Raw genomic sequence first — 20,241 nt, forward strand, 5'->3', positions numbered from 1 at the left:
AAAAGTCCTCGTTAGCTCTGGCTGCTCTTTCCTGAGCCCCAGAGCCACTCCGGCCCAGCCCCTGCCACACATGCTCCCTGTCCCCTGCAGCTCCTCTTCAGCGTCTGCCCGTCTCCCCCATCAGAATGCTTTTCTTACTGTCTAACCTACATCTCTCCCTGCAATTTAGGCCAATTACTGTCTGTCTGATCCTCTGGAGATCTTCAGAAAAAAAATTCTCCTTTCTTTTGCCTATCTGAAGGCTCCTATTACCTGCCCCCTTCCTTGGCCGCCTCCTTTTTGCCATGAACAATCTTCATGAATCATTTTACTCTGGCATCAGAAACCTTTCCTGCTCATCAGTCGCTCCTCTGACCTTTTCCATCGACTCCTATCTTCCGCGAGGTATGATACAGCACTGCCCGGACCACAAAGCCCTAGAATAGAAGAGCTACTTCAATTCTTACAACAACATCTCCTCCTCTCCTTCCAAGTGCTGCATTTCTGCTCTCCAAACCCGCACAGCACGATCGGGCTCAGGGTAACTCACAGCCCCTCGTGCTATTTGCCTTTGCAGAAGGTAAAGACACAGATCCTGCCACTTTCTTCCCAAAACACATCTCACAGGTCACTTTTCCAACTCACCCATCCTGTTTCTGAGGTCAGAGCTGTCTCCTTATCATCAACATCTTGGTGGCTGCGCTGGACTCTCTCCAGCAGTTCCCTGTCCTGCTGGAACTGAGGGGCCACAACTGGACACAATATTCCAGGTGTGGTCTCCCCAGGGCAGAGCAGAGGGGCAGGAGAACCTCTCTGACCTACTGACCACCCCCTTCTAACCCACCCCAGGTACCATTGGCTTCCTGGCCACAAGGGCCCAGTGCTGGCTCATGGTCATCCTGCTGTCCCCAGGACCCCCAGGTCCCTTTCCCCTACACTGCTCTCCAACAGGTCATTCCCCAACTTATACTGGAACTTGGGGTTGTTCCTGCCCAGATTCAAGACTCTACACTTGCCCTTGTTATATTTCATTAAATTTCTCCCTGCCCAGCTCTCCAGCCTGTCCAGGTCTCTGATGGCAGCACAGCTTCCAGTGTCACCACTCCTCCCAGCTTGGTGTCACCAGCAAACTTGCTGACACTCTATTCCCCCATCCAAGTCATTGATGAATATATTGAATAACAGCGGCCCCAGCACTGCCCCCTGAGGCACTGCACTGGATCCAGGCCTCAACTGGACTCTGCCCCATTGACCACGACTCTCTTGCTTCTTCCCTTCAGCCAGTTCACAGTCACCTCACTACCCGATGGTCCAGACCGCACTCCCTCAGTTGAGCTGTGAGGATGCTGTGGGAGACCGTGTCAAATGCTTTAGTGAAGTCAAGGTAGACACACTAAAGTCTGACACTAAACGTGGTCTTACATGTTATGGGTTGCCCCAAACGCCCAGTTCAGTATCAGGGTGTCACAGGAGGGTATGTTACAACTTACTTTAACTGTAGTTTTACTAAGCACAGGCAATGCAGATACTTCCACAAAGGAAAGGAGACGTGAGCAATGTAAGGATTTTCTTCTGAAAATCTGTATACAGAAGTTCTTATATGTTCCATTTCAGTGACCTGCCAGATATTTGCATGTGTAAACTGAAAAATAGCTGAGGAGGAAAAAAGCTCCCCTAAAATCCTACCAGCAAGTAGCAAAGCATTTAATTCATGGGGACATGTGCATAACCACAACTGCTCTCTGGCCTCTCCTTTATTGCAGGGAGATTATATAAAGATATTTTCCCAAGCAAAGCGTACTCTCTTGGAATGCAGTTTCAGTTTTATATCAGGAGCTGCATGGAATGAGGTTTCCAGATGCAAAACCCCTAAACCCCTCCTGCTCCTTCTCCCCCATCCCACCGAGGATGCTGCAAAGGTCCTGTTGCCTCCTTGTGCACAGAGCTCAGTGCACAGTGATGAAGGCAATAAGCAGGGGAGAGTGAAAAGGAGGGAAGGAACATTGAAACTGTCAATCTGTAGGTAACCAGGCTCCTATTTTACTGGAAAACTTGGATTACAGGAAAGCCTGCCTTAATGTGAGAAGGCTATTTAAAAATCCATCAGAACTCTAAAATATGCTGTTAGGGACTCTGCAGTCCCAACACCTACTGCATAAAAATCCCAAGCTATTAGGCAAACCAACATCGTTTCAGATCAGGCCATCAGCAGGTGGCCAAGTCTTAAAATAGCAGCTGCATTTAAAATTATCTTTTAACTAGAGAAGTGGGAAATTCAGCTCTGATGAAACCCAGCGCTTGGCCTGCAAAAGGTGAGCTGGGACCAAGCTGCCGGGCATGTTGGTATTAGAGGGATGTCTAAAACCTTGCGGTGGTCCTCAGCTGATAGGGCTGTAATTAGCACCTGGAACACACCTCGGTGTAACAAGGCAAGAAAATAATGAGGCTGTGCACCAAGAAAGAGCTGCCTGGAACGCTGCTCACCAGGTTTCCTTCCTGAAAGAGCTACGAGGATGATGGGGGGTCCGGACCATCTTTGTGATGAGGAAACGCTGAGAGAGCTGGGGCTGTTCAGCTGGAGAAGAGAAGCTGAGGGGAATCTGATCAATGGGATCAATATCTCAGGGTGGGTGTCAGAGGATGGACCAGACTCTGTTCAGTGGTGCCCAACGCCAGGGTGAGGGGCAACGGGCACAGACTGAAACATAGGAGGCTCCATCTGAACATGAGCAGGCCGCCCAGAGCGGGTGTGGAGTCTCCTTCTCTGAGACATTCAAACCCCCTGGACCCACCTGTGTGATCTGCTCTGTGACCCTGCGGGAGAAGGGGAGTTGCACTGGGTGATCTCCAGAGGTCCCTTCAACCCCAACCGCTCTGTGATTCTTTAACTCATCTGCTAAACACTACCACCCAACTTCTACCAGACCGCTTGCAGCATCTGCTGGGGTTCCATATTCTTCTGGCTCTTTTATTTGCTAAGCAAGGAGGTGATGGGAAATGCAAACCTCACCCCAAGCATGGCTGGCAATTAAAGTACTGGAAAACAAACCCATAGTAATCAGACTGTCTTCCCATGGTGTCTGGAAGGGCTGTCTTTCACAGGGGTGCTTCATCACACAGTTGCCGACAAATGCAGCAGAAATGAGAAATGCTCTTCCTTGTTCTTTGTTACCAACACCCAGAAAACACCATTTTTTTGTTATTAAAATGTGATACAGGCACTGATTGCCACAGTACTGGTGCTTCTGGCTTTGAGCTCTTGTACTTTTAATTCAGCTCTCTAGCCCTAATAAAATTAGCAAAGATGGGAGGCATGAGACTGACAATAAATTCCTACAAGCAGAACCATTATGAATTCAGCAAAATGTGCATGTAGACTCAGTGGCTTAAGGTAAGTATGGATTGTATCATCTCTATTCCTGGGCTATATTATTCCCCTTTCCCACCTGAGAAATGCTGAGGAGGCTCCAACATCAGGTGTTCACAATAAATCCCAGTGCTCAGGAGTACCCGGGGTTCAGATTTGGGAAACCTCTACAGCAACCTACACCATCTGAAGTTTGCATTCTCAATTGTGTGTTCCTACCAGCAAACTGAAGGGATGCAAATGATTTGCATTATAAAACCGGACAGACGGACCTGGCACACTGAAGGATGCCCTCCTTTTGGACAACAAGGTCATATGTCAGCATGCTTATAGAATCATAGAATCATTTCGGTTGGAAGAGACCCTTAAGATCATCGAGTCCAACCATGAAATGGGACTTTCCATCAAGCACCCAAGAGTGAAACACTTTGGGAAAAAACAATCACAACCCAGCACAACCTTAGGGAAGGTGAAGAAAACTGCATGGATCCTTTTCTCTTTGGGATTCGACTCAAACACACCAAAAGGGATGGGGTGCGGTGCCCGGAGTGGCAGTCAGATCTCCAGCCATGGCTCGGGGTCATGTCCCAGCATTTCCAGTTTGAGTTCTCAACAACAACAACAAAAATTATCTTTAAAACCTGTTCTCTTGTTATTTTGTTGTTTCTAAGTCACAGCAGAGCGTGGTACAGAGCTGCCCGGCAAGGCAGCAAAGTAGCAACGAGGGGGTCAAATACAGTTTAGGAGAAGGACACATAAGTCTTTGGACTCTACGGCTTGTCAGTTCAGGGGTTTCCACATGGAACTGAGTATCAGACACTCAGTTATGAAGTTTAATAAGATGAAACAGAATAAAATCAAAATATAACTTAAAAAGGAATGATAAAAACCAACCTGGTCTCCCCGAAGGAGAACCCAGTTGCTCCCTGCATCCCAATCACCCCGCCAGCCCCATAGACCTTCCTGAGTTGAATTAAACCAGGAAAGTTCACTATAAAATATTTGATTGAAACTGTACCACAAACCAGGAACTGTGCAGCTCGCAAAGTATTTTATCATTCTGGGTCCTTTCTGAACATACAAGCACTCTGTTGGCATTTTAGCAAGTATTAAGTACAACCTTTCATCAGTGAGAGTATCAGGCTTGCTTTCTTTTTTCCTCTTTCTTGTACAAAGATTTTCATTGTGGAAATTAAAAATGCACACAAGCCAGTAAGGAACTGATAACATTTAACAGTCACTGCAAAGCTACTTAATTCGGTCTGAATTTGCCTGTTGGGGGTGTAAAAAGCTATTGAGATTACTGTAAGCGTTCCACATTTGCATTAATATTTTATGGTCCAGCTGCCTCACTTGTTTGTTTGAAATTGTCCCAGTCCAAAATGCACCATCAGTCACCCACCATCAGCTTTCTCATCGGCTCACGAAAGCATCAGATCAGGACTCCCAGGCACTTGATATCGAACTTCCAAATTAGAGGAACAAGACAACAAGAGTAAAAATCTAAACCTAGAAGGAAACAGCACAGCGTTGATGTCAGAGGCTCTCGTTAAACACATTTACACCATTTATAGCTCTGCTTTTGTTGAAAAGAGCTCTGAATGCCGCCTACCAGACCTCAACTGGAACCAGCTCCAACATGCTACCCAAGAACATGGTTCTTCCCATCCAGGGGAAGCTGAAACCTTTATACTCCAGTGGGTTAGACCAGTGCAAGAAGCAGGAATAAGCCAGGTCCTGGGCAGTGAAAAGTATTCAGTCTTCAGGCAAATTCTTTTCCATCAAAAACAAAAGGATGAAAAGTTACGGAAAACGTCCTGAAATATATATATATATATATATATATATTTATATATATATATATATATGTACTGATTTTTTTTTTAAAAAGACGCACACAAAAGAAGAAGAAAAAAACATATCTTTACAAAAGGTGATTCTGCTTGTACACCTGAGGCAAACGTCTTCTTGGATAATAAAGGGTAGCTCACTGATTCTTCATTGCTCTCATTCTGAAATTCTGCAGCACTCCTGCCCCCTTTGGGCACCTTTCCCGCCCTCGCTTGGGCGCCTTTCCTTCCTCTCCTGGACCACGTGCACGTACACAGCAGGAAACTAAATACAGCCAAATCTCACTAAGCAGCCTCTGGTCTATTTGTGAGGCACATCCCCTGCCCTTCAGCTTCCCAGACTCATCCTCCACCGCAACCTTGTACCTCCCTGGGCAGTAATTAGGTGGAATAATTCCCTGTAATCCAACCGTCCAGCCAAAGGATTCATTAGAAAGATAGTGAAGGATAAGCAGACTCTCCCATGGTCATGGAAAACACAGGCACAACTACTGAACAAAGCAAAGGCCGGGAGAGGAGATTTACCCCTTTTACATTTCCTTCAGAGTTTTACACATTTTCCCCTTTTAGACAGGGGCTTGTGCAAATTTGACCTCAAAGAGGGAACAAGAGACCCGCAAATTAAATTTGTATTGCTCACATTCAACGATGACAATTATCAATATTGGAAAGCTTCTAAATGCTTTCCATCGGCATAATATCTCATTTGGGAGCGTCTTCTTTTATTGCGACATGCAAAAAACTGATGAAAGATAAATATATTTGCTTTCCTTCTATGCCAATGCTTGTGCTATTGCTTTATATTCATTTTCCTCTTAAAAAAATAAAATTGCACCCATTATTTCTGGTCTTTCATCCAATCATGTAAATGAGGCTTTAAACATGTCACTGGGCTTCTAACGAATGAAGGGCCAAAAGAGAAGATCAAATACCATACTAATGAATATCGGCAGACACCACAGATGGAAATTAAAAATGTCATTACAATAAGAACGCGTGATTCACGGCAGCCAGTACAAGGCAAACACAAGCCAAAGAGGCAGCATAGAAAATAATGAAGCAGCAATTATATTTTCAATCCCTGACTTACGTCTTCATTGCTGTGGCCAGGAGACTGATATAAATATCTGCACAAAATACGTGCCGCAAGCATAATGTGTCAGCCGAGCAGGACACATCCCCGGTGCAAAGCCCAACAGGAGCTACACGTGTCCAACAACTACATCTGTGTTATCCGAGGGGGAAAGGAAAATGGAAACAAAGGAATACTGCAGTTGTCAGGACAGAGGTCCAGCTTGCACACGTGCACCACTCACCCTCTCCCAAACCATCCCAGCAGCAACAACATCTGAATCTACAGAAACAGATGCTGCCAGGGCCTGTATTTTCAAATCTGGAGGTTATTTAGGATGGAGAAAGCTGAGCGAGTGAAAGGACTTTCTTTAATACTCCTGTGCAATAGCAACTGGAAAACACGGGGTGCTGGAAGACTGAAACATGGCAATTATCCCAGGAGGTGCTTTAAGGTTCGCCAGAAAGCACAATACTAGCTTCTACCTATGACCGTGAGCCAGCACTGTGCCCTTGTGGCCAGGAAGGCCAATGGCATCCTCAGGTGTATTACAAGGGGGGTGGTCAGTAGATCAAGAGAGGTTCTCCTTCCCCTCTACTCTGCCCTGGTGAGACCACATCTGGAATATTGTGTCCAGTTCTAGGTCCCTCAGTTCCAGCAGGACAGAGAACTGCTGAAGAGAGTCCAGCGTAGGGCAACCAAGATGCTGAAGGGAGTGGAGCATCTCCCTTATGAAGAAAGGCTGAGGGTGCTGGGTCTCTTTAGTTTGGAGAAGAGGAGACTGAGGGGTGACCTTATTAACATTTATAAATATATAAAGGGTGAGTGCCAGGAGGATGGAGCCAGGCTCTTCTCGGTGGCAAACAACGATAGGACAAGGGGTAATGGAATCAAGCTGGAACACAAGAGGTTCTACTTAAATTTGAGAAGAAACTTGTTCCTGGTGAGGGTGGCAGAGCCTGGCCCAGGCTGCCCAGGGAGGTTGTGGAGTCTCCTTCTCTGCAGACATTCCAACCTGCCTGGACATGTTCCTGTGCGACCTCACCTGGGCATTCCTGCTCCAGCAGGGGGATTGGACTAGGTAATCTTCTGAGGTCCCTTCCAGTCCCAAACATACTGCGATACTGTGAAATCCTCCCTGTGAACTTCTGTGTTAATTGTTTCAGTAGAATTAGTATAAAGAGCTCATTTTTCCATATAAAATCCCCCACACTCCTTCCTTCCCAGTGTCAGACCTGGCCCCATCCCAGCAGTGTAGTGAGAAGCAATCGGAGAAGCAGCCTTCTTATCATTCAAGAGCAGCAAATGATTATCTCACCCAGACAAAAATAGCACTTGGGGAGAAAGCATCCCCTCCTCCTCAGCCCCGCAAGTGTAAATCCAGCTCCTGCAGCATCTCAGGCCTGCGGTGAACCGGGAAAGCTGGGAAGGACACAGAGAAACGTGAGGAGCAGCTGGGACTTCCAGCCAATTCCCCTCCCTGTTCTCAATACTGTATCTTCATTATCACAGAATCTGAGAACGTCAGGGGTTGGCAGGGCCCTGGAAAGCTCATGCAGTGCAATCCCCCCATGGAGCAGGAACACCCAGATGAGGTTACACAGGAAGGTGTCCAGGCGGGTTGGAATGTCTGCAGAGAGGGAGACTCCACAACCTCCCTGGGCAGCCTGGGCCAGGCTCTGCCACCCTCACCCCCAACAAGTTTCTTCTCATCTTTAAGTGGAACCTCCAGTGTTCCAGTTTGCACCCATTGCCCCTTGTCCTGTCACTGGTTGTCACCAGAAGAGCCTGGCTCCATCCTCCTGACACTCCCCCTTTCCATATTGATCCCCAGGAATGAGTCCACCCTCAGTCTCCTCTTGTCCAGCTCCAGAGCCCCAGCTCCCTCAGCCTTTCCTCACACGGGAGATGCTCCACTCCCTTCAGCATCTTGGTGGCTGCGCTGAACTCTCTCCAGCAGTCCCCTGTCCTGCTGGAACTGAGGGGCCACAACTGGACACAATATTCCAGGTGTGGTCTCCCCAGGGCAGAGCAGAGGGGCAGGAGAACCTCTCTGACCTACTGACCACCCCCTTCTAACCCACCCCAGGTACCATTGGCTTCCTGGCCACAAGGGCCCAGTGCTGGCTCATGGTCACCCTGCTGTCCCCAGGACCCCCAGGTCCCTTTCCCCTACACTGCTCTCTAACAGGTCATTCCCCAACTTACACTGGAACCTGGGGTTGTTCCTGCGCAGATTCAGGACTCTACACTTGCCCTTGTTCTATTTCATTAAATTTTTCCCCCGCAACTCTCCAGCCTGTCCAGGTCTCTGATGGCAGCACAGCTTCCAGTGTCACCACTCCTCCCAGCTTGGTGTCACCAGCAAACTTGCTGACAGTCACTCTATTCCCTCGTCCAAGTCATTGATGAATACATTGAATAGTACTGGTCCCAGCACTTATCCCTGAGGCACTGCACTAGATACAGGCATACAGTACATCATCAGTACTTTGCTCTGCAGGAGTAAGCGTATCACATAGGCTGCGTGCACACACGTGTATGTGCTGTTTAAGAAGAGATAAAGCAAAATTGTGGCTTCCAGACAGGCACATTCAAGCCCCACGGTGCTGCACCATGGCAAAGGTTGGAGCACGATGCAGAGCGCTTATGCAATTATTTGGAATTAAACAATTATCGACACTGCATCTGATTCTGCATCCTAACAATGGAATTTGTGCAGCGGGCAGAAAATGAGGGGTGAACGAGGAGTGTCGAGTGTGGGATGTGGCGGTACGACTGCCAGGAACACCGGTGACAGAGAGTGAGATCAATGCAATTAAATCCCTCTGCACAACACTCAGCACTTCCCTGCAACATCCTTTACCACACTGATTGGGGAAATTAGTGTCACGATCTCCAAATTACAGGCCCTGTGCTCCCTCTGAACAACACTCCTCCTGCAGACTCGTGCTTGCACATGCTACCAGGAGACACACTTGAGTGCTAAAGAAGATTAGCAGTTTGGTGGTGGTGTTATTTGACACATATTATCTGCAGCACTTTGTGTCATCCCAAGCCAGGAAAGCTGTGATGCTCCTTGTTTGCTAAAATAATCTGTCAACACTCGACACGCTTCAGTCAATCCCGCATGGTGAACGTTGAAGCCCGGAGATCCCATCCCTCCTGATTGAGGCTGTGTTGGATGAGTACAGCCACAGAAATTGTTCTGTCACAGAAAGTCTCTGGTCTGAGACAGGAATTGATGAGGTCTTTAATGCACAACACCTATGAAAAGGGTCCTCTTCAGAATGAAACGTTTCCTATTGATGAAGGGCATCAAAATTAACTCTGGAATTGAGACCAAAGCTAGAACTTGCTTTGATCTCTCTCTCACTGAAATGACAAGATGAGAATGTAACCCTGAGTGCTTGCAGGCCTTTCTAACACCGGTCCTAAAGCTTCTTGATAACATTCACAGCTAGTCCAGGGCAGATGCTGCAGTTTCAATGATAAAACCTTCCTCCTCGCAATAGAGACAATGGACAGAAGAAGAAATTGTTGCCCTGAGGGTGGTGAGAGTCTAGCCCAAGTTGGCCAGAGAGGTGATGGATGAACCATCCCTGGAGACATCCCAGGCCAGGCTGGACGGGGCTCTGAGCAACCTGAGCTGGTGAAGATGTCACTGACACCCACAAATACTGCACAATATCCACATCCATTAAACAGGTATTTAGCAGGAATAGCTAAGGGTTTGCAGAAGCCTTACCATTTCTGTACCCGCGCTGGTGTTCCACAGAGGACTAGAACTGGGGCAGGACGTACTCCCAAAGAATCCCAGAATGTCAAGGATCAGAATGGACCTGGAAAGCTCATCCAGTGCAATCCCCCCATGGAGCAGGAACACCCAGATGAGGTTACACAGGAAGGTGTCCAGGCGGGTTGGAATGTCTGCAGAGAAGGAGACTCCACAACCTCCCTGGGCAGCCTGGGCCAGGCTCTGGCACCTTCACCAGGAAGGAGTTTCTTCTCAAATTTAAGTGGAACCTCTTGTGTTCCAGTTTGAACCCATTGCCCATTGTCCTATCACTGGCTGTCACCGAGAAGAGCCTGGCTCCATCCTTCTGACACCCCCCTTTCCATATTGATCCCATGAATAAGTCCCCCCTCAGTCTCCTCTTGTCCAGCTCCAGAGCCCCAGCTCCAGCTCCCTCAGCCTTTCCTCACACGGGAGATGCTCCACTCCTTTCAGCATCTTGGTGGCTGCGCTGGACTCTCTCCAGCAGTTCCCTGTCCTGCTGGAACTGAGGGGCCACAACTGGACACAAGATTCCAGGTGTGGTCTCCCCAGGGCAGAGCAGAGGGGCAGGAGAACCTCTCTGACCTGACTGTCCCTTTCCCCTATGTTGCTCATAAATAAACCACATGCTGTGAATAAACCGCATCAGGCTGCCCTGACCTCCCCCTTGCTGCAATGCCATTGCAACACAAAATCAGCCCAAACCCAGCACACACAGCAGCAGCTGATGGTGGATGGACTTAACCTAACATGTTCCATGCAAACAGGATACCCTGTGATGGATCTAAACTAGTGTAAAAGGACAGTTTCTGGAAATAGAGCTCCAAACAAAGATTTACGTGGATCTCTGAGCAGAAGACACCATTGTTTCCCATAAGCCCTCAGATGGACCTCTTAATCCTGCAATCGCAGACTTTCTCAGCAAGCAGTGTTTTCTGCACTGTGTACATCTCTTATCTACCACACAATAAAATCTTAACATATCTGTGCACTAAACCTGTTTGAGAAACCGTTTTCATCCTGACTTCTAAATTAATTTCAGAGAACTTTTGCTATAAACCTGTCCACCATTTTCTATACTCAAGCTGTGCAGCCTGCCCTTGTGTCCATACGGAACGCAAAAATATATTGTCAATGGAGCAGTTTGTTAAAAATCTGGTAAACTGTCCCTTGGGAACAACAAAAAAAAAAGCTGTCTTGTAGGAGCTCGGCTTCTTTAAATAAAAATACTTAATTTATACAGTAAGTTTCCGTCTTTATAAAAGGAGAAAGCGTCCTCCATAAGTCAAGCAAAATTTTTCCTAGGAGTCAAGTACAAAAGCTTTGTCTTCAAAGAGGAAAGATAAGATGTACTTTAAAGAGATGCTTCCAGAGGAAGAAGAACAAGAGTTCAAGTCGGGGCTGAACACAGCTTGGATGTGTGAGGCGGTTTCTTCTCCTGGTGGCTGTGCAAGGATGGAAACCTCCCCCTGGGAATCCACTGCCACGGGGACCGAGCGCGCTCGGTTCAATCTGATGTGAAAGACGAGCATCTTCAGCCAAAGCTGCGAGAGGAAAATGAAAACACTTTCCTTAGACATACAAAGTATAAGGACAGAAAGTTGTCTTCTAACAAATAGATTGTTACCAGTCTATTTACTACTCCAGAAAGCAAACAGGAGATCTCCTGATGAGAAAACGGAGGTGATGAGTTGCAAAGTGGTGGAAGGAGGTTCTGGCACAGGCATAGACTTGAAATGAGACCTTTGGCATTCAACTGTTTTGACACCAGACCACGAGGGACTGCTGGTTTTCCAAGGTTTGGCTTAGATCTGCATATGTTGGAGGAACAGAAGAGATTACAGCCTAGTTTGGTATAATCCACGATGGCTTCAAATAAAGCCGGGGTGGTACCAGCGCCATCACCTGCAGCAGCGAGCGATGCTCTTCTCCTCCTCGGAGCATCGCTGAAAACTACATCACCGCTAAATGCAGCTCTATGGGACTGAAGGACTTTCCTTGAGCTCTCGGAGATTTCATCCTCCAGCAGGCAAGCCTGGTGGCAACCAAGTAAATCCAGCCCACCGGGAGCCATGGCTCCATGCTTGGCTGTAAACACCCTGAACTACTCATTCTTCGCAAAGCACCTTTTTTCCCCCTTCAGTCCAGCAGAGGATTTACCCCCCAGCTATTTTCAAAATGATTGCATATATTTATTTTAACTCCTTAGCTGTGATCCTTACCCATAAATGGGGTTATAAAACATCTGGGGTTTTGTTTAACTTCTTAGAGCAGAAAATACTACTATGCCCTCAAGCAACATATAATTCAGACTAATAGCCGAATACTATTTAGAAAGTGGTAAATTAGAATTACGGGGTACACCAAAATAACACCAAGGAACCTTTATGCCTGCATTGAACTTGAAGAAATGAAAGGAGCTTGGAGTGAGGGGAGAGTCAGTCTCTTCTCCCAAGGAACCGATAGAAGGAGAGGGAACAGCCTCAAGGAGGTTTCAATTGTGTATTAGGAACAATCTCTTCCCCAAAGGGCTGTGGGGCATTGGAACAGGCTGCCCAGGGCAGTGCTGGAGTCACCAGCCCTGGAGGGTTGGACAGACGGACATGAGGTTCTCAGGACATCGGGCAGTGCCAGGGGTGGGGGAACGGTTGAACTCAGTGGTCTTGAGGGGCTTTTCCAACCAAAGTGATTCTATGCTAAGTACCTCTTGAACACCTAGGATAAAGTGGTCAGAAGGTTTGGTCGGAGTCACGCAAGATGATGAGAAATCAAGAATGATACTTTGGGAATCCTTTAACAGACAAGCCACCCAACACGTTCAGATCCACACGCAGTTTCTGGCAACTTCCATAGAGCCTTCCTGCAAAAATAAAACTAAAAGCATTTTCAAGACTGCAGAAAGTCCATAGAAATAATGGATCACCCCCTCTCCTCTCACGCAGCCCAACACTCTGGATCCCTCATCACTTATATCCGTATAATTAATTATTACAGTAGCAGCAAATGTGGCTCCGAGTGCTGCTGAACGCCAGAGTCAACTGGAAAATGAAAACCAGGAGGTTACTGGAGAGCGAGACTTCCCATGCAAATGTTGATATGAAAACTTCCCAGCCAGCACGCAAGTCAATAAGAGACATGAACGGGGAAACAAAGATTTTCTGGGGATTTTTTTTCAGCAATTCATTCTCAAGCTATACGGATATAGTGCCTTCTCTAATTTTAAATAGGAGGCTGAAGACTTAAATTAGCCCTTTAGAGAGCTCTTGATCCAAAACTGATGTGGAACACGACTTTCATACTGTTTTCTCTCTTTAGGTTTACAAGCCAAGATGCTTCCAAAGTGATTTTTCCCTCACCCAGCTTTTAAGAAATATAAACCTTTTACTTGTTGCTTTAAATGCATTTGAGGGTTTCATAAACAAATTAAAACTATTTCTTTCTTGCTCTAATGGTAAAGCTTTGCTTTCAAAAGGGAGCATCAGCTGGTTTCTATAGGTTTGGTTTTGATTGTTACCTCAAATCGGTAACATCTTTCTCTACATAGTTTCACTAAGTAGATGTTCACTAAACAAACAAAACCACAAAAACAAAGGAACATAAAAATATTGATAGAAAATGTTGGCAAAGTACCTGTGATCCTTCATTTTTAGGTCTCCGAGCAAAAGCGCCTCATGGGCAATTACTCAAGAAAAACCACCTGCCCCCAATATTCCCGCTCAGAGTTCTTGATGCGGCACACACATCTCATCTATACAGTAAATACTCAACAAAGCAAAATGCAAAATAGAAAATTGCAATTAAAAAAGATGTTATTATTTTAGGCTAAGTGGAAGTTTCAACAGGACCATTTCAACTTCCAATACTTTGATTTCTTATGAGCTTTTCTGTGGGGTACAGGAGGTTTTCTCCTGCATTTCTCAGATACAACCCTTGCTGGTACCTTAAGCTTACTGCAGCAATTCTGCCTGTGAATGTTTCATCATTAACAGATGAAAATACCCAGAGAAATACCAGCCTGCATATGATGAGAAATCACCCAGGATTTAATCCCAGCTAGAACCTGAAGTTTGTCGTGTTCCAGAAAGACATCATCTGTATTTGAGGTATAACAAGAAGCGGTGTATGTTGTAAAAAGCAACTTAACCCCATAATAAATCCCAGACAGCAAACCCAAGAGCACATGTTAATAGCTAAAAATATGATACAAGGAAGAAGACTTGTTCCAGAAGAAAGTCTCAATGATATATAAGAAAAAAACCAAAACTTCAACACAATGTTTCTCAACCCTTATTGTTCAGACCACGTAAGATCACATTCTTAAGACTGCTTTTCCTGCCATCATCAGTGGCTGATTATAAAATTCAGAAGGAAAATCTAATACATTGCTGCTGGAGTAGGCGGCAAGAGCTTTGAAGGCATCCAGAAGAGATTTAGGTATTTGCTCACCCCTCTATGCAAACCTTGTACCAGCCCCCTACAAACACCGACTGCTTTGCCTGGTGTGCTCTGTGCTGTCATTAAGGGTGCCTGTTCGTTTATTGGACTCCAACAAGTTAATGAGCAATTACTGCCTAATTCAGTTATCGTTCATAAAGGATTTACAGATTTGGCAGTGGTGTGTTAGAGCTCGTTAAGCACATCATGAAGCTGAGTGCTCACACGAGGCAAAAAAATCCCCCAAAAAGGCAGTTGCCAACCTTCTCCAGTTCCATAACGAACCCACAAAAACTGTCACTGCTTGGGTGTCTAAATGAAGATATTTCCTGACATTCACCTCACGGAGAGAGGGAACTTTTGGGAAACCAAGCTCAATGTTCATATAGTCATAAGTCAGGTTTATCTTTGAAAGACTCAAGACTGAAGAACTAACTTCAAGCTGTAGCTTGAAGTTAATTTGTTTCATTTAATTTTATATATAATTATTATTTGTTTAATTACATACGTGACACGTAAACATATTTATTTACACAATACTACTTGCATTAGAAGAGTCTCCAAACGCATATCACAAAGACTTTCTATCTTTGGAGCATTTCAACGCGATTTTGAGCGGTTTTTCTCAATCTGAAGTGCACACAAAAACACGTTGTTTGATGCATTCAGTTCTTGTCATCTTCCAACACTTTAGACCAGTCACAGAATTTACAGAGTCAGATGCAAATTCATCATTAAACCAACAGCATTGCTTTAAATTCCATTTTGTGCATTTATTGCACTACGACACTTTCAATCGTTTCCTTTTCCTGCCAGTTCTAGTGACCAATTGCACTGCAATCCCAATAGTTCATATTTTTCACCCAACATTTTAAGTAAAGCTTTTAAAAACGTGTATCACAGGAACACAAAGAGATTGCCATTAAAAAAATAGAGGCCTCATCTTTCAGCAGCAATTTAAAAAGTCTGTACTTACTCCAATATAATTTTTGAGGGTAAATGCAGGCAAAAGTACAGGAGATTAATGGTTCTGCTACACCGTAGATGTCCATCCTATGCAAGCTGGAGACAAATATTCTTCTAATAACTAAGCAGGTTAAGTTCTACCTGAGCTTCATCTTTCTTACAGCAGTATTATGATTTTGTAGGAAGCTATTTTGATACATGAGCAGCCCCACCTGACTCCACTGGGAGCAGCCGCAAGTCTTCTGGCTGTATATATTCCCCAAACCTGCCGAATCTCCCCTAAAGTGAAGTTGAAAACTGGACTTCACAAAGAGACAGTCGCTTCATTGGAACACCAGCTACTATAAGCTAATCAAAAGCACAGTAACAACTTTCCAAGCGGTTTACTTACAGTACACATCCACTCTTATGGACTTGATGGCTGGCGAACCCAAGCCGTTCTCAGCCTTGCAGTAGTAGCGTCCTCCTTGGTGCCGCTGGATGTTGGAGATCCTCAGGGTTTCATTGAAGACACTGGAATCCTGGAATCGGTCAGAGGCACTTCCTGCTGTTTTGGTCCACCTGATCTGAGCAAGCACCAAGAAAGATTGTTACTTTAAGCCTGTAAAAGCGAGCAGGGTATAGATCTCTTCACCAAACTGAGAAGCAGAATTTTATGCTGGAGGACTTGGGGACCTTCTCTAGAAAAATGAATAGCTCACACTTAAAAACACCTCACCCAAGAGCCCCTCAACAGTAATCACAGAATCACAGGGTGGTTGGGGCTGAAGGGACCTCTGCAGATCCCCCAGTCCAACCCCCCTGCTCACGCAGGGTCACAGAGCAGATCACACAGGTGGGTCCAGGGGGTTTGAATGTCTCAGAGAAGGAGACTCCACAACCTCACATTTATCACTCTCTCTTAAAAATTGTTAAATACTTTTAATGAAAATACCCCATCAAAAAGAAACAAAAGCCAGTAGCAGAGCCATAGAAACAACTCAAGCCGCCACCAGTGACGCACAGCTGGAACAGCTGCAGACAAATTCCCCAAGAACCGCATCAAGTGGAGCTCACCAGAAATCACAGTTCTACCCCTGCACTGAACGTGGACAGTCTACATTAAAATCACACTCACGAAAGATAAGGGCACATCGGAAAACACCATCAAAAGAACCAACGGATTATCTTTTAGCCACAATAAAAATCCAGATTTAAGGAGTCAAATGTTCAACATCAAACTGCAACAAACTACTAACATCTGCTTCTTCAAACAGGTGTTTTGTGACCAGCGGCGAGTGCCTGAGCTGGACACATTGTGCTTCCAGCCTTCTTCCACACAAAGGTCCCATGGCTGAGTTGGGTGGCTCTTGGATGCCAAGGTGGCCCCAGGGGTTGTCCTGGCTGAGGGAGATCATCCCCCCAACTGCAGAGACACTTGAGTGGCACCATTCCCAGCCCTGACCTAAAACCAGGGTCCAGATCCCAGTAAACCACACAGGAGCACAAGGTGGGCAAGGGTCAGTCATCTTTTCATTGGGAACTTCTGGGCTGGAAGGACCTTCTACAAAAGGCAACAAACTGAAAAATTCATGCCCGGCTGTACCCCTTGTAAATTCTCCTGCCCTTGTAACGAGGGCAAGCGTGGCCGCCAGAGGCTGAAACTGCAGCAAACAACACTTCCAAAAAATTGTCATCTCTTCCTGGCTTGTTAAATTAATCAACCCGAGTGGCTTTGCCCTCTCGCCAGGTGAGCGGCAGAACTCGCGTGGTTCTGCTGCTCTGGGATAAAGCAAATACACCAGACTCCCCGTCTCCAGCTCTCAGGCGCATGCGAGAGGGATGCGATTACAACTGCTATATTTACCCGTCCCAATCTGTCTGTACTTCTATTCTAAACCCTTGGCTCCAGGGCTTTTTTAAATCATCCACATAAATGTGCTGCAGGATAATTTTGGAACACGCGCTCAGCTCCTGCGTGCCGCAGAATACGGTTTCATCATATATATTTCAAATGTTTGAGAAGTATTTTTAAACAATATTTAAGATGTTTCCTGAATCTCTTGCATGTTTTATTTCCCTTCATGCAATCAGGACTGTAAAAACAGCTTTGTTTGAGTTTTTAAGTGGAAAAAAAATGAGCAGCATCTTTAACATTTACTTCTCTTTACTTCTCTCTTCCTCCCTTTCCTCTCCTACAAAAAGCTTCAAGGGGAATGCAGTCTGCCCTGTCAAACAACATATCTTACAGAGACACTGATAATACTTATAAAACATTACTTAGTTGGTAACGTTACATAACTTACACAAAAAATATAGCTAAGTTTAATTAGATACTATCAGAGTTTTATCTTTATGAATACAAAAGCCTTCCCATTCCACCACATCTCAACACTGGTGTAGCCATCTTGATCACAAGAAATTTTAACGGGGTGCTCCTTGGCTGTACACAGAATCAGACACTTCAGCTTAAAAAAACATACATACATATATGTATGCTTTAGAAGAGTAATTTTAAGACATTAAATAATTTTGTAGTGTATGTAGAGATCCCTGAAGAATAAAAGGAATACTGTTGACTAGATTCTCTCATAAAAGTAATCCTCCAGGAATGGCACTGCTCTGATTTAACTTCAGTTCATTATTTACCTTTGCTTTAACTCCACACACACGCCAGAACCTGCTGATCGATACTGCATTGTAATTTATTGAACGCCCACTGAAGAAAGATGACTTTCCAGTTCTATGCTAATGCAGTAATCAAAACATTGAGCACAGCAAAGCCAGATGGCTGAGGCTGAAAACCTCTTCAGAGGGGTCCCCAGCAAACCCTAGTCATGCCTTGGGGTGACCTTCAATGACTTTTAAGAGACTGAGACCACCGAACCCATCCTTAAAGAATTACAGAATCATTTTGAGGCCTGTATCTAGTGGAGTGCATCAAGGGTCAGTGCTGGGACCAGCATTATTCAATATATTCATCAATGACTTGGACAAGGGAATAGAGTGACTGTCAGCAAGCTTGCTGGTGACACCAAGCTGGGAGGAGTGGTGACACTGGGGGTGGTCAGTAAGTCAGAGAGGTTCTCCTGCCCCTCTACTCTGCCCTGGGGAGACCACACCTGGAATCTTGTGTCCAGTTGTGGCCCCTCAGTTCCAGCAGGACAGGGAACTGCTGGAGAGAGTCCAGCGCAGCCACCAAGATGCTGGAGGGAGTGGAGCATCTCCCGTGTGAGGAAAGGCTGAGGGAGCTGGGGCTCTGGAGCTGGACAAGAGGAGACTGAGGGGTGACTCATTCATGGGGATCAATATGGAAAGGGGGAGTGTCAGGAGGATGGAGTCAGGCTCTTCTCCGTGACAACCAGTGACAGGACAAGGGGCAATGGGTTCAAACTGGAACACAGGAGGTTCCACTTAAATCTGAGAAGCAACTTGTTGGGGGTGAGGCTGGCAGAGCCTGGCCCAGGCTGCCCAGGGGGGCTGTGGAGTCTCCTTCTCTGCAGACATTCCAACCCGCCTGGACACCTTCCTGTGTAACCTCATCTGGGTGTTCCTGCTCCATGGGGGGATTGCACTGGATGAGCTTTCCAGGGCCCTTCAACCCCTCACATTCTGGGATCCTGTGATTTTGGTTGAAAAGACCCTCAAGATCATCAAGTCCCACCACTCCCCCACCCCTGGCACTGCCCCATATCCCTGAGAACCTCATCTCCATCTGTTCAACCCTCCAGGAATGGAGCACCTCAAGGCTGTGGTGCCCAAGTCCCCATCTCCGCTCAACACAGGGACCTTCAGCGCAGCGGCTGCCGCACCACTGACACTGTCCCACTTTCAAGGTGGTGAGCAGTGGCAAATATGGACCATGGGTTGTGTGATACCCTTGCAGGTATCAGCCTCATATCCAAAAACAGCCTCCACGCTTTATGGCGGAGAATTCGGAAAGCCTCTCGATTGCGAGCTTTTTATTTAACAAACAAACAAAACAAAACAACACACACAAAACATGAGAATGTGCATTCACGTATTTCAGATCCTCCAATAGTTTCAAAGTAACTTTGCACAAAGCAGTTGCTTGCCCAGATGCTTGTCTGCTCAGGGAGCCTTGATAACATGGCAAGTCAATACATTCTGTTCCACCGAGAACTCAAAGCCATTCTTGCTTGTAACGCAAAGTTTTTAATTAAAAAGTTCAGTCTGCACATCGCTGTGTGCACAAATTGCACTAATAAACCTTAATTCGTTGCACAGATATGCACCTGCGGCCTCCTAAGGATGCAGTTTTCCAAAGTACTCACTCCACTGCACATTTGGGAATCCCACCCGTGTATTGTCATCACTCTGCCATACAATTATGGTCTTTCGTCATCAAATATCTCTTTATTTTCCTTTTTTTTTCTTTCCTTTTCCTTTTTATCACAAAAAATATGCAGAAGTGAAAATTATTTATGAACTATGCAATTAAAATTATTCCATTTTTAAAAATGAGTAAGTTACGACCTGTCTAGCCATACCATGACCTATGTACTTGTCTGATTTGTATATGACCGTAATTTCTCTCGGCATCAATATATTTGACAGTATTTTATTGGCTTGAGCAGACGCCCTGAGACACGCGGTCATATTTCACCCCACAGCCTCAGTGCTCAGTGACTCTTCCTGCAGCTTCAGTACAAGTCAGACTTTACGCTTTAGATGTAAAAAGAACCTCAGAACATTTTGCCGCACTTTTCTCAGTTTCAAAGTACTCATGCCCAAAAACAGTGAGAAAAAGATTCAGCTTTGATGCTACAAAAATGAAATGCTTCTACTTAAAATG

The 20,241-nt window shown here is 45.7% G+C and overlaps 1 protein-coding gene across 1 annotated transcript in view; it reads right to left on the bottom strand.

Moving 5' to 3' along the window:
- The window catches only part of MDGA2 (MAM domain containing glycosylphosphatidylinositol anchor 2), a 299,150-nt gene that overhangs the window by 139,010 nt on the left and 139,899 nt on the right, over positions 1 to 20,241 (bottom strand). The window contains exon 3 of the mRNA XM_065063026.1: positions 15,838 to 16,012. Coding sequence (XP_064919098.1) covers positions 15,838 to 16,012 — 175 coding nt within the window. The remainder of the gene's footprint in view (positions 1 to 15,837; positions 16,013 to 20,241) is intronic.

The sequence above is a fragment of the Columba livia genome, chromosome 5 (genome assembly GCF_036013475.1).
Source record: "Columba livia isolate bColLiv1 breed racing homer chromosome 5, bColLiv1.pat.W.v2, whole genome shotgun sequence".
NCBI classification, from domain to species: domain Eukaryota; kingdom Metazoa; phylum Chordata; class Aves; order Columbiformes; family Columbidae; genus Columba; species Columba livia.